At 47.4% G+C, this 18,900-nt stretch overlaps 2 protein-coding genes across 2 annotated transcripts in view; one reads left to right on the top strand and one right to left on the bottom strand.

Moving 5' to 3' along the window:
- The first annotated feature begins 5,118 nt into the window (after nucleotides 1-5,118).
- Fam25a (family with sequence similarity 25 member A) lies at nucleotides 5,119-8,823 on the top strand. The gene is made up of 3 exons (XM_051141967.1): nucleotides 5,119-5,285; nucleotides 6,503-6,565; nucleotides 8,632-8,823. Exons 1-3 carry the CDS (start codon nucleotides 5,213-5,215, stop codon nucleotides 8,763-8,765), a joined length of 270 nt encoding a protein of 89 aa, XP_050997924.1. The 5' UTR covers nucleotides 5,119-5,212; the 3' UTR covers nucleotides 8,766-8,823.
- Nucleotides 8,824-17,942: 9,119 nt separating this feature from the next.
- The window catches only part of Glud1 (glutamate dehydrogenase 1), a 39,154-nt gene continuing 38,196 nt past the window's right edge, over nucleotides 17,943-18,900 (bottom strand). The window contains exon 13 of the mRNA XM_051141915.1: nucleotides 17,943-18,418. Within this exon, the coding sequence (XP_050997872.1) occupies nucleotides 18,299-18,418 (120 nt within the window). The 3' untranslated portion in view covers nucleotides 17,943-18,298. The remainder of the gene's footprint in view (nucleotides 18,419-18,900) is intronic.

Genomic DNA, 18,900 nt, shown 5'->3' with positions numbered 1-18,900 from the left:
GAATGAACAAGGGTAAACTGTGCACAGTCCACAAGAACCTTATGCCAACAGCCATAGGAGCCATTCATAGAAACCACAGTACAGACATAACCTCCAAATGCAGTGTGTGAGCCTGGATGGAACCATTAGTGGGACATCATTAGTGGGAAGGACATTAGTGGGAAGGCTGGTAAAAGTCCAATGAGGTCTTTACTTTATGTAATACCTTACAGTTAATTATTTATCTTATATCTGAGGGCATATATGTGCTCCACATGTGTGCATGAGCCCACAGAGGACAGAAGAGGGCCTTGGGTCTCCTGGAACTTCAGTCTCTGACAGCTGTGACCCTTTGTGTGGGTGCTGGGAGCTAACTCCAGTTTCCCCACAAAGAGCGGAAAGTGCTCTTAACCTCTGAGCCATCTCTCCAGACCCTAGTTTATCTTATATATTTGTTTTGTTGTGTGTGTGTTCTGAGATATGGGCTCACACTGTAGCCAAGGCTAGCCTCAAATTCACAGTAATCCTCCTGCCTCACGTTGTTGAATGATGAGATTACAATGGGAGTCACCACGCTACGCTAGTATGTTCAGTTTAAGTCAGTTAATTAGTTAAAATTTATTTGACTTTTTTATTTAGGAGACACAGGCAATAGAATCAAGAGTTCAAAGCCATCCTTAGCTATGTAGTAAACTGAAGGCCGGCTTGGGTGACATGAGACCCTTTGTCAAAAGCAACAGAAACAAAGCTAAACTGACAAATTCAGACAAAAACAACCGGTGGATATTTAATTAAATAACTTGAAATCATTTAGTTAAATTGACACACTTTTTTTTTTTTTTTGAAATTAGTCCTGTACACTGTTGTCAGCTTCCTGGATCTGCTTGCTGTGCTGTGGTTAGGGAAGATGGGGCTATTTGGGAGGCTGAGAAGGAGACATAGAAACACGCAGTGAGGCAGGACCTGAGACTCTAGTATGGCAGTATTGAAGGAGCTGTGGGAGGGGAGGACCTTCCTTTCCTGAGGTAGTACCAAAACCTTCTGTCTCTCAAAATGTAGTCAGCTTCGGGAAGGTTCTCCTGCCAGGCTTCTTTCACTGGTGGCAGGCCCTAGGGACTCTCAGATGTCCACAGGCCTGGACTTCCATGGCACCATCACCAGTGCCTTCCCGGCTCACTTCCACAGGAGTCCTCTCTGCTGTGACAGAAGTCCCTCTGCCCTGCCCTGCCCGTCCCTCCCATCATTTGCTCCTTGCTTCCCACACAGGTTCCACACAGGTTCTGCTCAGCTCATTTGCCTCTGGGTTTCCAGACCTTCCCCATCTCCCAGGTCTCTGAAGTCAAGCATGACGAGGGGGATGGGGGTGGGGGTGGGGAGCTTTATTTTCTTCCTTTTGTGGTTCCACACAATTCTAGGGAGGAGTGAGGGGGATTTAGACTTAAGCCACTGGTTCTGGGAAGATAAGCTGGTATTTTGATCCCCTTCCACACCCACTATCTCCCTGCACAGCTCTCCTGGGCTGCATTACCTGGGCTCCTGCCTCTGAGACTGACTGGGACCAGTCAGAGGGAGACCAGTCAGAGATTCAAGAGTTGCTTTAATTCCTGATGACTAGTGTCCCCCCCCCGTCTCTTATCATCTGCCCCTGTGAATGGTCTCTTCCCTTGAGCATACATCTAAATGTGCTCTCTGCCTTCCACCAGGAGTCTAGCTGACATCCTGGCTATATGTAGGATGACGTGATACAGATAGCTTCCTTTGGTGACCCACAAGCCAGGTCTATACGAGTCTGGATGAACAAGGTTCCACTGTGGCTGGGAGGGCTCAGCATGTGCAGGAGTTGTGGGTACAGCATCTCCTCCAAAACTGATCCTGGAGCCGAAGTGTGAGGAGGCACAGACAGGATGGCCCATCATTCTTTGGATGTTTGTGACGGTCAGGCGTGAGACAGACAGCCTATGGGTTTAGCCACCCAACGTCAACATTTTAAAAAGAGCACTGGCATTTGTGAAGTTGGCAATTGGTGTTTGAAAAATCAGCTTTCTTCGACTTGATGATTCAGCCAGCAGGTCCTTTGCCAAACTGGGGTTGCTGAGAAAATTCTTCTTGGGGAATTAGTTCACTCCTGTAAAAGCCAGATTATCCCAGCCCAAGGGAAGGCTCGACTCGACCAGCTGGCTCAGGATGGGTTGGCCTGGGTGCCTGCGTTCAAGGGTTGCTTTCCTGGAGTGTCTTCCAAGATGTGGTAATGGAGGGCAGCTGCGCCCCCCAACCCGCCACCCCCTCCCCACCTAAGTCATCTTTGGCCTCATGCAGGCAAGTGGAGCTGCCGAATGACGTGGACCAGAATCCATCATGGTTAGGAGACTCTTTGTCTAAGAAGGAATCCAGTAGTGTCAGAAATCTAGAGGGAGCACAGAGGCCATGTCAGGACACTCAGGACAGGATGCAGGACACAGCTGGAGCTGAGTGACTGGTGAGCCTGGACCAGGGCCAGAGCCAAAGGGTCAGGGAACTAAGTCCATCTCTGAGCTGTTTGGCCTTTCCAGGTCCCTCTACTTTTCCTGGCCAGGCATTTGGGGGTGTGTGTGTCTGGGCAAAGGGCAATAGTGTGACATCACTGGAGTGCTCACCCAGAGACAGTGTCCTAAAAAGGGCAGGATTCCTGGGCAGCAGTGCCTGAAGGGCAGGGGGAAGGACGGCTGTGTGAGCTGACTTTTGACAAGGGTCTGTTGAGGCTGGTAAGCTTCAGAGAGGAGAGCCATGCTGAGAAGTAGACTCGGGGAACACAGGGAAGGGTCTGGAGGCCATCCTACAGCTGGTAGGGGAATAGCAAGAAGTCCTGGTGAGAAACGGGGTCACGGGCACCCTCAAAGGAAACAGGGCCTTTGATAGGTCTAAAAGTATCTCCATGCATGTTGAAATCCCATCCCCACCAGCTGTACACTCCTTCCCTAACCTAATGATCTGAGTGGAACACTCTGGAACTTTGTCCTAAGTGGGGAAGGATGGTGGGGACTAGACTTACTTGAGTACCCCACTTTCACGGTAGTTTTCCCACCCATGGGGATACACCACACACACACACACACACACACACACACACACACACACACACACACATCACATTATTGTGTTCTTTTTCTTTCTTTAAAAAAAGTAGTTGTGGGGATGGGGTGAGGGGTAGGGTGAGGGGGATGGGGGGCTGGAGGGCTGGGGGGATGGGGGGACTGGGGGGATGGGTGGTAGTGGTGCATGCCTGTAATCCCAGCACTCAAGAGGCAGAGGCAGGCAGGTCTCTCTGAGTTTAAGGCCAGCCTGGTCTATAAAGCGAGCCCAGGACAGGCAAGGGTCCACAGAGAAACTCTGTCTAAAAAAAACCTAAAAAAAAAAAAAAAAGTTGCCTTGTGTATGGCCTTGTGTGTGTGTGTGTGTGTGTGTGTGTGTATGTGAATGCAGGCATGTGTGTGCTGTGACATGGTTCCCACTGTATATACCAGGCTGGCTGGCCCAAACCATCCTGGGAATCTCCTGCCGTTGGTTCCCATCCTCCTCCTGTACTACTTCTAGGATTATGGATCCTCCATATTGCATTTGGCTTCATGTGGATCCTGGGGTTTGAACCCAGGTCCTTTTGCTTACACAACAAATGTTTTACCCACTGAGTCACTTCCCCAGCCTTCTTTCTTCTTAAAGGGGCTCTTCCAAATTAAGTGTCTGTCCAGTTCTGACCTAAGGAGATAGCTGTGACATGTGACCGGAAGTCCTGCTGTTCACAGTACCCTTCAGCTACCCTAACCACAGCCCAGGGCCTGCCAACACCCACCACACAGGAATGTGAGAGAGCCTCAGCTCTCAAGGGCATGGACTGTGAGGGCCCTTGGTCTGGTAAACACTAATTAAATCCTGACACACCTAGCAGGACGGGTTTGAGGAATGAGAGAGGCTTTATAGGGCGGAGGTCTCAGCCTCCTGAGGCAGGTCGAGACCATAGGAGTGGGAACATTGGAAGACCTTCTGGCCCTGGCGCTGGGCCAGTGGAGTCTGTATCCCCCAGCTCTCTAGCTCCAAGGGGTCTAACCCCACCCCTCCTGTTGCACTTGGCCTCCTGCTGTAGTAAGTAGGACCTCCTGCTGAGAGGGACTTTCCTCAGCATGTGTTCCTCATCCTCATCGATGACCGAGAATGAACAGGTATTTATTTGCAAGAACTTGTGTGCTTTGTCCCACTGACTGTCAGTGACACAGCCAGGAAGGCATAGCTGCCCCATTTTATAGATGAGGAAACCGAGGCTTAGTATGGGCTAGGGATTAAAGGAGGTACGTGATTAAGGGTGGTATGTGGCTTGAGAAATCCAGGCCTAACCTGAGTAATGAGGGAGGCAGCCTGACCCTCTGCATGTGACACATCAGGAAGCTGTAGAGCTGCCCCTTGAGTTCTAACTAGAGACACATCTCCCCAAGTGGTGGTGGGGCCTTCCGCCTACTTGTCTAGGATGTGGGGAATTCAGTAGCTTCTGTTCAACTCACAGAACTTGCTTAGAAGCTGGACCCTGTTGTTACAAAGTGGCTAGGACTCTCCCGTGCGTGCGCTGGCTGCCCCAGGAGCTAGGATGAGTGAAGATCATCTGACTGAGCCAGGATGACTGCACATCTGTCAATGCTGTGCTTTCGAGAGGGCCAGACAGCACTCTGAGCCTCCTGTCCAGCAGCTATTACAAGCCTGGTCTGCTGGAGCAGGGTCCTTGGCAGAGGGAAAAGCAATGGTGCCCACTCCACTTGTGCCTGCCCTCAGGGCCACTTTGGCTCTAGGCTCTAAAAGCCTGGCTAGGCCACATTGGGGACCCTGGTAGGCAGGCTGCAGGTCTTCTCGTAAGGTACATGTCAGGATTAGACCCCAGCCAGGGCCTGTTCCCAAGTGCTATCATCTCACAGAGCATGCAAGCTCCCTGCCATGGGGACCAGATATGTTCAGAACCGACTTCTCTGGTCCTGCCTTCTGACTCAACTGCCCAGAACTCCTACTAGAGGGAGTAGGACGTGGGGACTCACTGAAAGAAGGGTAGTGCACACTATTAGGGTAGCCCCACCCCGGCTTTGAACTGACTCATCTGCTCAGCCTACTACTGGCTGAGTAAGTTGGTGCCCTGGAGCCTGGCAGGGCGTCTCAGGCATGTATAAAAGCAAGTTAATCCAGTCTGCAGCCTTCTACTGTCACTGTCTGTTGCTACAGGATGCTCGGAGGCTTGGGGAAGCTGGCGGCCGAGGGCCTGGCCCACCGCACTGAGAAAGCCACTGAGGGAGCGGGTAAGGGCACTGGGGAAGATTGAGGCCGAGGTCCGTCAGGAAGCTTGGCCCACTGCCACCACCAAGAGACAGCAGAGTTGGGGGCACAGAGGCTGGGGTGGTTGCTCAGGGTACAGCCACCACGCAAGCAGCCTCCCTACTAGGGACTTGCTCCATGACCCAGGCTCAGCTTGCTTGGAGGTCAGGAGGCTCTAGGGTGGGGGGTAGGGGTGGGGGGAGGTGGGCGGCAGACTCAGGTGCTGGAAGGGGGGCTGGTGGCTTGGATCCTCTGTATGGAAGTATAGAGTACCTTTTATGTCAGTACTGTTTATTCCAGGGCCTGAGTCTGTATCTCAATGATAGGACAGTTGTCTATGCAAAGCCCTAGGTTTTTTTTTTCTTTCAAGAACTATAAAACAAAATGAAACAAAAATCCTGCCTATTTTGATTAGTTTATATAGAAAAAAAGGAGGGTAGATTTTAATTTTCACCATACTTTAAAGCTTCAAATGTTCCTCTATTATGAAACCATGGAGTCCAATCTTGTTCATAGTCTAAAAGGACACTTCTATTTCTTCCAAGAACCTAGGACATGGTTTTGCCAGTCGAGGCCTGTGGCTACATGTGGCGGTTCATATGAGCCCCACGTTGGGACATAGAGGAAAACCTGTGTTAAGTTTGCTGTTGCCTTTGGAACTGGCTGCGGACATATCAGCACTTATTTCATTTTTAACTCTACAGCAGGGTCTGGCCCCTTCTTAACCTTCCAGCTGTCTGAGTTGTGAGGGACATGGCCAGTGGTGTTAGAAACAGTTCTGTCTCTAAAATTTGGGTCCACCAAACCCTCGAGAACCCAGAGGTGGGTAGGGGTTCCCTCTTCCAGGAAGAGCTGCCTCGAGGAGCTTAGCTTCCCTGGAGATGTACAGATGTGACTAACTGACAAATAGACTTGCGCTGACTCAGGTGTCCAGCTGGCAGAAGGCTGTTCCAGGTATCCATGCCCTTCCAAGCTGAGGGGAGGGGCATGGAGGGCCTTGCACATCTCCAACGGCCAGGCCTCTTGGAGTCTATGAAGGGAGGCAGTGAGGGGTTCTCCTGAGCTGTCTGTCATGACGGGGGTGTTGGGGGTGGGGAGAAGCACACCGAGTCTCACCCTATTGTCTAAGAGGCACCCGGGTCACTTTAAGCGGAAGTGGGCTTCCATCTACCCTCACTCTGAACTTTCCCTCTCTCTTCAGTTCATGCAGTGGAGGAGGTGGTGAAGGAGGTGGTGGACCACGCCAAGGAGGCTGGAGAGAAGGGTGAGGCTGAGGTTGTTTGGAGATAGGGATGGGGGGAGGGAGGGGAAGAAGGAAGGATAAAAGGGGGGGAGTGTAGCGCGGTGGGTACCTCACATCGGAAGTGGTTGCATCCCTAGCATGGGAACAGAAGTAAGTAGGGAGAGAACCAGCAAGCTGCCAGGAAGACAGCGAGGGAGGAAGGAAGCCCAGGTGCTAGAGCCTTCCTTGCTCAAGCAGACCCCGCCCCGCCCCAGGTGTAGCACCCTCGCAGCTAGGTTGCAATTATCTGTACATTCTCCCAATATGTAATTATCTGTCAGCTTGTACCTAGTGTCGGGGCTCCAGCTAGGCTGTTTTCTCTGTGGAGTGAATCCTAAGGAGACAATGTCACAAAAAGCGACATGGAAGCACATGGGGGCAAGACATTTAAAACAGACAATTTTATGTTTAAATACGTATCTGGATAAAAACCTACTATGTATGTGGTGTGCTGTGAGCAGAACAGTGTGCAAAGCATATCACATGCCACTCTCCACAGTGAGGCAGAGCCCAGAGGGATGAAGAACTAACATTTAAATACACGGATGTATTGAGCTGTTTAGACTATAACTGTTTGAGCTCAAACCGCTAAAATGAAATGCCACACATTCAATGGCTCATAAACAGCAGGAATTTACTGTTTCTACTCTCAGGCATGGTGGAGCATGTCTGTGATCCCAGGACTTAGGAGAATGAGGCAGGATGATAGTGAGTTTGAGGCTAGCCTGGGTTACACAGCAAGTGTCAGGCCAGCCTCAACTATATAGTGAAACCCTCACTCAAAAAAGAAGGAGAAAAGGGGGAAAGAAAAGAAGGAAATGGGTTGTTCCTGGCATTGAAGTTGGAAAGCATCCGTGGCAGCAGATGAGCATCGGGGGAAGTTGGCTCCTGGCTCACACGTGGTACCGCTCTGCTATGTCCTCACATGGCTGAAGGACTAGCTTACTTTCCTGGGTGTTACCCTCTCCTGCTCATGAGGCGTCATCCACCCTCCTAACCTAACCAGCACCACAGCTCCCATCTCCTCATGGCACGATCTGCAGGAGGATTACAACACAGAATTTTGGAGACATAAAAAAATTCAGATCAAAGGAGTGTCCTAAGAGACCTTAGTATGATCCTGGAGAGGAGAGGCTTTTTGTTTGTTTTGTTTTGTTTTGTTTTGTTTTGAGACAGGGCTTCTCTGTTTTAGCCCCGGGTGTCCTGGAACTCACTCTGTAGACCAGGCTGACCTCGTACTCAGAGATCCACTGAGTCCACTGTCTCCTGAGTGCTGGGACTAAAAGTGTAAGCACCATGCTTGGCTTTGTGTGTGTGTGTCTTTTTGACTGAGATTAAAAAACAAAAACAACCCAGTAGTCATAAAGAAAATATTAGGTAAAAATTTCAGTATGAAAGTTCAATTTTGCTGGATGGTGATGGCAGTGCATGCCTTTAATCCCTGCACTTGGGAGGTAGAGGCAGGTGGATCTCTGTGATCTGAGGGTAGCCTGGTCTACAAAGCGAGTCCAGGACAGGCAAGGTTACACAGAGAAATCCTGTTGTTTTGGAAGAACAAAACACCAAACCAAAACCAAACCAACCAATCAACCAAAAAAAAAAAAGAAAGAAAGAAACTTCACTATTTCACACAGGAGGGGTAAGGGAGGGGAGAGAACACAAAAAGCAAAGCAAAACGGGAGTTAAGTCAAAAGGAAGGCCACCAACTGTGTGAAACAGAAACAGTAATGTCACAGAAACAATAATCCAGTATTAAATGGTCAAAGTACACAAAGCAGCGGTCTGCAGGAAAATGAAGTCTAAGTAGCCAGCACACCCATGAGCTGCTTGTGCTGTCTCACCCAACTTTGAAGAAACAAAAGTTGTTGGGGAGAATCAAACCAAATTGGAGTGATAGGGGCACTTTGCCCTTTGTCCTGGGGGGGAGGTGGGGGAGGGGGAGGGCGCTCCAGGATGATCCTGTAAGATGGTCTTGCCCCATAGGCCTCTTTTTCTGGAAGCACAATGGGTCACTTACCTGTTTCTTTCTCTTTTTCTTTTCCCGACAGCCCTTGCAGATGCCCTAAAGAGAGCCCAAGAATCAGGGGAAAAAGTGGTGAAGGAGGTCACTGAGAAGGTGACCCACACTGTCACTGACGCTGTTACCCATGCTGCAGAAGGCCTGGGTAGACTGGGGCAGTGAGTCCTTCTACCAGCACGGCTGCCTCTTCCTGAACATCAATAAAATTGGTGAAATGTGAGCAGTCCTGAGTTTACTCCTGTTTGGGTGGAACCCCCAGGCAAAATGGTGTTTTGTTGTGTTTTGTTTTGGATACAGGGGCTTAGTTGGAGCAGGATGGCCTGGACTCACTTGCTGTGTAGTGGAGGTTGACCTTGAACTCTTGATTCTTTTGCCTCCATCTCCTGAGTGTGGGACTGCCGACAAATGGCAACAGGACTGCCTAGGCTAAACGGTCAAGAGCCCCTCCCCCACACACCCCCTGCCCCCCTCCCCGAGACAGGGTTTCTCTGTGTAGCCTTGGTTGTCCTGGACTCCCTTTGTAGACCAGGCTGGCCTCGAACTCACAAAGATCTGTCTGCCTCTACCTCCCTGAGAATGTTGGGATTAAAGGTGTGAGCCACTGCGTTTGTTTTGTTTTTAAATGGAAACACTGCATATTGTGGCTTCTCCGTTATAGAGTATCCGACATGGTGGGTACCTCTTGTGGTTTCCACCCAATGAATGAAATGAGGAATTATCATTCCAGCAAGCAGTCTTCCAGTGTGTGTGTGTGTGTGTGTGTGTGTGTGTGTGTGTGCTGAGACAGGGTCTCTAACTGGCCTGTAGCTGGCTGACCTGCAAGCCCCAGAAATCTGCCTATCTGCACCTTTGGCAGCACAGGGAATACAACCATGGCTGTTTTTTTTAAAATTTTTATTCTTGTTATTTGTTTTTTTGAGACAGGGTTTCTCTAGGTAGCCTTGGCTGTCTTAGAACTCACTTTGTAGACCAGGCTGGCCTTGAACTCAGAGATCCACCTGCCTCTGCCTCCCAAGTGCTGGGATTAAAGGCGTGCGCCACCAGTACCTGGCTTGGCCCTTTTGTTTATTTTAAATGTGGGTTCTGAGGATAAAGCCCAGGTCTTTATGATTGTACAGCAAGGCCTTTACCTAGGAAGTTATTGTGCCTTGAACTGTTAACCAGCCTTTTCCCACGTCTCTCTTTTATTTTTCTTCTCTGCTCTATTTGTCAAGTGAACAGAGCCCTTAACAAGCAGTAAGCTGGGCTGGAGAGGTGGCAATAAGAGGGCAATATAGCATATATATATATATATAAAATATATATGTACACACATATATACACATATATATTATATATGTACACGCACGCACACACACACACACACACACACACACACACACACACACACACACACACACACAGAAGCCAAATGTGGTGGTATGTGCTGGAAATTCCAGCTCTTGGACGGTAAAGGGAGGCAGCTGAGTTGAAAGCCAGCCTGGGCTACACAAAAACCTGCAAAGAGGGGCTGAGGACAAGGTGGGCGAAGTGCTTGCTGTACAAGAATGAGGACGTGAGTTTGAGTGCTCAGCATCCATGTCCTCCGTATGTGAGCAGAGACGGGTGGATCCTGGAGTCTTGCTTGCAAACCCCGGCTCACAAATCAAGGTGAAGCATGGTAGAAGAAGGCACTCTACACCAACCTCTGGTCTCCCTATTTGTATGGGCTAGTGTACCTGCACAGACATGTGCAACATGCATGTATCATTCACACACACACACACACGTGCACATGTACATTTTTGGGAAAATAGATTAAGAGAGATTCTGTATAAAATGATGATGTTTTTATTTATCTTGCTGGAAGCTATTTGCTCTTAGTAGAAATGAGGAAAATGAGGAGAAAAGGCGTTGGTTAGGGAATAAATAGCTGTTGGTTTTCTTTTGATTTTCAAGACAGGGTTTCTCTGTGTTATAGCCATGGCTATCCTGGAGCTCACTGTATAGATCAGGGTGGCCTCACAGAGATTTGCCTGCCCCTGCCTCAAGTGCTGGGATTTAAGGTATGCCACCCCCTATGGCTAAATCAGTTTCTTGGCATGTTTTGGCTCTTCTCAAACTGTATCACAGACTTCTAAAAGGCTCAGGAATCTCCAAAGGGTCAACACTGGAACTGCTCTAGCCAGTGTTGGAATTACCTTGCTTTGGCTCCTGGAGACTTCTGAATGTCCCCAATCCAGACCCAGGCTTATGAGTGGAGGCAAGAATGGGAAAAGTGGCAAAGGGAGAATGCAGCTTTACTGTAGCATGTTCATGGTAGCAAGGGCACGAAAGCAAGATGAAAACATCTGGAAACCAGGTGCCTATAAAATCTGCTGAACCATAAGTTCCTCAGTCTGGAAAATGAGATCTGTGCCTGGAAAGCTACCACTCATCTTTGGCTAACAAACAGTGCCTATACAGGAAAGGGAACATTCCACGTGGCCAGAGGAGGAAGGGCTGAAATGTAGGCCGTTCGTACAGTGCTTGCCTAAGACAGGCAAGGCCCACCCCAGGCCTGAAAAGCAACTAGAGGGATGTAAATATACTGTGTCAACTAAGTTAGTAATGTGCAAAATACATGTGCAGAGCAAGTTCATTTTTCATAAGGCAAATGGCATAATTATATAAGACCAGCATGAAAACTGGACAGCTCATACCTGGCAATGTTAGCAGTGGTCCTCTCTATGGGAATATGAGAAATTCTTTAGCATTGTATATTTCTCTGATGTTTGAATTTAAGAGGAAACTAACGCAGCTGTTTTTTAAAAATGCAGTTGTGGAGGGTAATATAGGATGTTCAGGACTGTTCCCCAGGCCAGGTGATGGTGGTGCACACCTTTGATCCCAGTACTCCAGAGGCAGAGGCAGGTGGATCGCTGTGAGTTCAAGGCCAGCCTGGTCTACAAAGTGAGTTCAGGTCAGCCAAGTCTACACAGAGAAACCCTGTCTTAGAAAAACAGCAAACAAACAAACAAAAGACTGTTCCCTAGTGACGTGCCACTTAGAGTGTGCTGCCACTTGGGAAGAGTGACAGAGCAGCATTTGGAAACTGAGCACTGTGGTGTTGTGGACATCCAGGGAGGACTCTGTGGGCTCCAGAGACCAGTTTGCCCTGTTGAACGTGCATGGTGAATCTCATGTGAGCTAGCCCACATGCCGTGAGTTAGATCAACAATGAAATTGTTCTATCTGAGGCTGGTGAGATGCCCCCGTGGATAAAATGCTTGCTCAGTAAGCCTGAATTCAGTCCCTGGAGCCCATGTAAGAAAGCATAGGGGTAGAACAAACCCCACAAAGTTGTCCTCTGACCTCTGCACGCACACTGTGGCATGTGCGTGGCCTTACCACACAATAACAATAAAATATCCAAAGAATTGTTCCATCTCCAAACAAGGGTCAAAGTGCTGCCTGCGTCTGGATTCACCCCCATACTGCCATTTCCTAGACCAAGCACTTTTTCCATCTTTCATTTTCTTCTCTGCATAGTTGGCGATGAGGGGCATGAAGTCAGAGTTATCAAAATAATAGTGGTGTCAGCAAAAATGGCGTGATGCAGTGTTTTCAGTTTGTCTTACTCTTGGCTCATCCTCCACTCCTGTCTTTGCCACAGCCTAGAAAACTGCTGGCCCACAATCACAGTGAAAATCAACAGTCCTGAAATTCTAGCACTAGAAAGTTTGAAGTACAATTCCCAAAAGTTCAGGGCCAGACTGGGCTGTAAGAGTCCAGACCCTGTCTCGCAAAGGCTGAACAGCCTACATGCCCCTTCAAAGACAGGATGTAAGTTGGAGTTCTTTGAAGATCTCATTTGGCCGGGCGACATACACCTTAAATTCCAGCACTCAGAATAGAGAGGCAAGAAGATCCTGAGTGTGTGGCCAGCCTGAGCTACGCAGGGAGACTCTGTCTCGGACAACTAAGGGCAGGGGGTGTAGCTCAAGGGTAGAGCACCTGCTAGTATGTGCTAAGTCCTGGGTTCCATTTAGAGAGCCACAGGAAAACAAGCTGATCCATCAACTGTAGAGACGCGGGTCTCTGGTCCCCAGGAACACTCACTGCCAGGTTGTCTTTATTTCTCCTGCCTAGGAGCTCATGTTACACTAAAAGTCTTCATTGGGGACAGTTGACAAAAACACTCAGATGTCATCATTTAAGTTGGTGGGTGGCAACAATTTGAGCAAAAAAGATAAGGAGCCCAAACTGGGGGGCTCGGTCTGCAGGGACGGTTCCTCTGACCTTGAGGTTTTGGGCCAGCAGTGAAGCTAGGCAGAGGCGCTCTGCCCGTGGTTGAAGAGGATCCCCAACCTGCAATGAAGTCTGACTAGATCCGGATTGAAGAAACCTGCCTACTCACTGATCACTAAATTGGGTGAGCAAAACTTTCAGAGGCCACATACAACAGACTTCAGGGTCAGTTGGGTCATTAAATAAGGACATGGAGACAAGGGAGCAAAGTCTGAGCTGGCCTCTGGTCCACAGGAACACCCCCTCTCCCCATATATCAGCACCCTGAAAATGTCCCAGATGGGGTGCAGTTTAGAGGCTGAGTACTTGCCGGGCACACTGTCGGCCGCTCTTCTTACTGCTAAGCAGCTAAACTCATTGTTATGTGTATGGGTGTTTTTGCATGTATGTATGTATGTATGTATGTATGTATGTATGTATGTATGTATATATGTATGTATGTGCCATGCATTTACCTGGTACCCCTAGAGACCGGAGAGGTATCAGGATGGGAGTTAAGGCAAGTGTGAGCCACCATATGGGTGTTGGAATTGGACCTGGTTTCTCTGGAGGGGCAGCCAGTGCTCTTAACCGCTGAGCCATCTCTGCAGCATCTTTCATCCCAACTCCACACTCTCTGCCTCCTTGCGCTCATAGTTATGCTATATTGTACTGTACTATACCATAAAGCTATACTATAGCCTTTGAGGTTAACCCCGCTGACCACTCAGCAAGCTGCCAGTCTCCTAAGAGCACTCAACCCTAACTTCTGGTAGAAAAGGTTTCTGTGGCCTACCACAGCGGCAGCTCATCGCGCTCTCCCCAGGCCACAGGGTGAGATGGTGGCTGCTATGAGGCCTGCATGGGAGTCCCTGGGTTTTAGGGGCCTCCCTTATGGTTACCCAGACAGCCCTGGCTTGTTTGACAGCTGGTTCACCCTGGGTCCAGTTCTTGGAGTGCCCTACTCTGTGGTCATCAACGCCATCTCACATGAGGGGCTTTGTCAACCACTGGGGAGCTAGAAAATTGTCCTGTGGCTCCAAGAGAGAACTTTGTTTTTTCCCAAAGACACAGCAGGGGACATTTAGGGACAACCCCAATTCCTTGCCCATTCTCTATCCTGATACCTTTGTGAGCACTTTTTTCTAATCCCTTGTAACATTTCCCTAACTATACCTAGGACTATGGTTAACATGCTGTGAGGAGGGAGGAATGGAAGACCTCAGCAGCCACCTGCCTGGTATGGGGTTTGAGAGGGAATCAGTCTATACTCTGTTCTCCCGGCCTCACAATTCATATACCACAACGACAAGCAAAAGTGTGCTTAATTATACCCCAAGAACACCCAGTGGCACTGCTACTATCATCACAGGCATGTGCTTGGAAACACCCAGTTTTCTTTCTTTCTCTTCCTTTTCTTCTTTTCTTCTTCTTCTTCTTCTTCTTCTTCTTCTTCTTCTTCTTCTTCTTCTTCTTCTTCTTCTTCTTCTTCTTTTTAGGCAGGGTTTCTTGTGTAGCCTTGGATGTCCTGGACTCACTCCCTCCCCCCACCCCCCAAGGCAGTGTTTCTCTATGTTATCTTGGCTGTCCTGGACTCACTTTGTAGGCCAGGCTAGCCTTGAACTCACAGCAATCCGCCTGCCTCTGCTTCCTGAGTGCTGGGTTTAAAGGTGTGCATCACCACCACCTGGCTTTCCAGGACTTTCTTATACCCTTGGAATTAGATGTAGAGGCAGAAAACTGAAGCTTCTGTGTGTGGAAATCAAATATCTCTGGCACTTCCACAGAATGGAAGCTGGCTAGTTTAGCTGTCTCCTTCCTACATTAATAATTATAGACTGAACCAATTTGATCATTTATAAGTACTTTAAAGTAAATGTTATATAAACAAACATATACACCTACATAAGTACTACCAATAGGTAGTCAAATTAGCTATGGCAGAACTGAGGATGACCCTAAGTTCCTGATCCTCCTGCATCAACCTCCTTAGTGCTGACATTAAGGGTGTGTGCTACCAGCCTGTTTATGTGGCACTGGAGACTGAATCTAAGCACTCAGCCATCTGGGCTATACCCCCACCCCCCCATGTAATATATTCTTTTCTGTATCTTTTGTCTTTTTCACACAAGGTTTCACATTGCTATGCTGGCCTTGAACAGGCTACGCAGCTGAGGGTGATCTTGACCTCCTGCTCCCCCACTCAATTAGGATACTTCCATTCTTTAGTGTGTAAGATAATGGGTTTCATTCCCCACAGCATTAGCTCACAGCTGATGTCTGTTACCCTTTCTTGCCCCACCTCTCTCTAGTTCCCCTCTGCTTTCAGCTCACATATGTATTAATTTAATTGGCTAAAGGCATGTGCCACCACTCTCAGTTTAGAAAACACACTATCTACCCTTTCCTTTGTCCCAGATCTTTCATGTCTTATACATGCATGCGCATATACTACATCTAACATATATATTAACTCCTGTGTGTTTGTGTATGCAATATAAATCAGCAGACCTTTTTAAAATTAAAAATAAAACTAAAAAAATTAAAAATGATCCACTCAAAGGAATATACCCAAAAAAGTCTAAGTTAACACACCACAGAGATACTGGCACATCCACAGTCATCCATAGAACTTGAGAAGGCTTAGCAGTTAAAAGTACTTGTTGCCAGAGAAACCCTGTTCGAAAAAACAACAAAAGTACTTATTGCTTTTGCTGAGGGGCTGAGTTGGGTTCCCAGAACTTACATAGCAGTTTATAACTATCTGAAATGTCAGTTTCAGGGGGAATACAATGCCCCTTTCTGACCCCCATTGGCACAGGCACACATATGGTGCACATATCTACATGTATACGAAACACTAATACATAAAATAAAAACATAAATTTTGGGCCTAGAAGGATGGTTCAGAGGTTAAGAACACTGGCTGCTCTTCCATGAAACCCTGGCTCCATTTTCAGAGTTCACATGGTGGCTTATAGTCTTCTGTAATTCCAGTCTCAGGGAATCCACCATGCTCTTAGTCTTCCACAGGTACTGCATACACACACATGTAGGCAAGACACCCACACACATAAAAAAAGAAATAGATTTAAAAATCTTAAGAAAAAAACCCAAAACCTTTAATCCCAGCACCCAGGAGGCAGATCTCTGTAAGTTCATGGCCAGCCTGGTCTACAAAGTGAGTCCAGGACAGCTGAGGCTACACAGAGAAACCCTGTCTCAAAAAACAAAAAACAACAAAAAATTAAAAATCTTAAGAAAAAAAACCCCAAAACCTAGAATCTGAATATGAAAACATGTCTGAATGCCTTATTTCACTTACTGTGGTGATCCATTGTTTTATCTACTTTTCTACAAATGACACAAGATTCTTTTTCATGGCTAAATACAGCTTCATTGTGTATAGGCATCCATTCGTTCACTGATGGACATCTAAACTGGTTCCATTTTGGCTATGGATGTGCCAGTATCTCTGTGGTGTGTCAACTCAGACTTTAGGTATATTCCTAGTTCATTTATGTATGACTGCTCTGCCTGCATGTACACCTGTATGGCAGGAGAGGGTAGCAGACCCCTTTTTATAGATGGTCACAAGCCACCATGTGGTTGCTGGGAATTGAACTCAGAACCTCTGGAAGAGCAGGCAGTGCTCTTAACTACTGAGCCATTTCACCAGCTCCGGTAGTTCTATGTTCTTTTGTTTTGTTTTTTGAGACAGGGTCTCTCTGTGTAGCCTTGGCTGTCCCAGACTCGCTTTGTAGACCACAGTGATCTGCCTGCCTCTGCCTCCCAAGTGCTGGGATTAAAGGCATGCGCTACCACATGCAACTCTATTTTTGATTTGAAAAATGTCCATACTGTTTTTCCCCCTCATTATCTTAAGTAGCCTTTAAATTCTATAGCTAAACTGCTTCAAACAAAAAGATACCAGAAAAAGGTAGGTGTGATGGAAGTAGTCTGGTGCAAGAGGCAGGAGGAGTTCAAGACTCAGCCCAGCTAAAAGCAAGTTTGAGGCCAGCTGGGCTATGTAAGACCTTCTTTCAAACAAAAAGTACCAGATTACACTAGTGTACTAGCTTTATACACTACAGCCTCTTACCCATTACAGTTTAATAAAATGAAATAAAAAATAATCCAGAAATAAAATTTGAGCATCTCATAATAGATGGAAGTGACACAGACAGTTAAGAAAATTTCTGAACCTCAATTACCGTTTTATCACTTACTAAGAGATTATCAACATGAAAACACAGAAAAGAATCATAAATTTTGGAAAAGGTAGACTTTTAATAACTGCTTTTATCACCAAGTTAATCATGCAGTTACAAAGTAGTTAGAAATTTCTGAAAGGGTATTATTTAAAAAAAGCATTCATTTTTATATAAATAATATCTGGTACTTCTGTGGAACACTCCTGTTTAAAGCCCTGGCCAGGAACTCCCCAAACAGAAGTCAATTCCGGGCAGTCTCCAGCCTGCTGTTGGTGAAGCACTGTGCAGACTGCAAAGCCTCGGAACAAGGGGACACACGGGTTGAGCCTGGCCACGGGCTGTGCTTGAAGCCTGCCAGACTCCAAACAGGGAGCCCAAGTGTTTTTTTTCTAGGACACTCTACTTGAATTATGGTTCAATTACTCAACACAATAGATCTCCAAATGAGAAGAGCAAGTAATTTTTATGGCAAAGAGATTTCTGCACTCTCTGGGCTGAGTCAGAAGTTCCCAAGAGTCCCTATCACTTGCAGGTATGAGGAGAGTGCCCCATAGTGCTACTTTATTTCTGCTGGACAATGCAGGGCCAATAAGCTACAAATGATACTGTTTTATGTTATAAAAAACTAGCTTCTCCCATCTATTATGTTTTTAGGCATTCACTGCTTGAGTCAAGTTAGGCATAAGTGATTAAAGGCAATTTTATTACAGCAGCATGTACTAGTTTTATTCTGAAAGAATAAAATACATGAGAAATAGCTTTTATTTTTGTTTGCAACTTAGAAAATGGAGTTATTTTGTTGATGTAAAAGAGCAATAACTCACTTGAGGACCATGCCACCTCTGGAAAACACCACACACCTACTTCTTACGTGTCGAAGTTCCCAGGCTTGTCCAGAAGCGCCTGCCTACTCTCGACTGCCTTCCTTGGCAATAGCACTGGCCCTGCTGGGTTGCGCCAGAGCCAGGCAGTGCAGCCAGGAGGAGAGAGTCTATCTAAAGCAAACACCTAACCGGCTCTGATACACGTGATTCCTACTTTACACTCATCAGTTGTACATGATCCTCTAACTTAATCTCTTTCTCTTTAGGGGCTGATTCCCACCAACTTGTTGAGAACAGTGTCCATTAACTAATAGTCACAAGAACAGATTTCTGTGGTTACATGTAAACTTGTGACAGGTCTGCAGAAAGTATAGGTGAAGAGGGCGGTAGAGGAGTCAGCTGTGATGGTCTATGTGAAGGTGACGCCAGCCTCGTTGTACACCTTGAAGACTTTCTCAATGGCGTTGACATAGGCAGCTGTTCTCAGGTCCAACCCCAGGTTATACTTCATGGCTGTGCGCATAATTTGCTGAAATGAAGGAGAAAAGGTAGTGAGGAGGCCTGACTGGGTAGCAGGATGTGGACAAAGGTACACGTGGAGGTCTGGTACTCATCACCCACCCGACACCCAGGTAAGTTTAAGACTCAGAGGGCCAAAGACAAATGACCGTAGCAGCAGAAAAGTTTCTAGCATGATGACTAATTCTCTGGAACTCATGTAAGTTGTTATTGTCCAGGGACAGCAAGAAATGACTCCTAAGGACTACAGGTGTGAACGGTTTCTCTGTGTGGTAACTATCCTGTTGTCTGGAATGAGCTCAGATTGTTTCTGAGCTCACTTAGTGATTGTTTAAATAACCAAGGCCAGGCGGTGATGGCGCATGCCTTTAATCCTGGCACTCGGGAGGCAGAGGCAGGTGGATCAATGTGAGTTTGAGGCCAGCCAGGTCTACAAAGTGAGTCCAGGACAGCCAAGGCTACACAGAGAAACCCTGTCTCGAAAAACAAAAA

The sequence above is a fragment of the Acomys russatus genome, chromosome 3, assembly GCF_903995435.1.
Source record: "Acomys russatus chromosome 3, mAcoRus1.1, whole genome shotgun sequence".
NCBI classification, from domain to species: domain Eukaryota; kingdom Metazoa; phylum Chordata; class Mammalia; order Rodentia; family Muridae; genus Acomys; species Acomys russatus.
Note: the sequence above shows the minus strand (reverse complement) of the source record. Positions and strands in the feature narration are given on the sequence as shown.

What these genes read in the sequence shown, in the direction of transcription:
- Fam25a (XM_051141967.1), top strand. Translation starts at nt 5,213, where the DNA reads ATGCTCGGAGGCTTGGGGAAGCTGGCGGCCGAGGGCCTGGCCCACCGC. An exon ending in GAAAGCCACTGAGGGAGCGG is followed by an intron (nt 5,286 to 6,502) that starts GTAAGGGCACTG and finishes CTCTCTCTTCAG; the next exon opens with TTCATGCAGTGGAGGAGGTG. An exon ending in CAAGGAGGCTGGAGAGAAGG is followed by an intron (nt 6,566 to 8,631) that starts GTGAGGCTGAGG and finishes TTTTCCCGACAG; the next exon opens with CCCTTGCAGATGCCCTAAAG.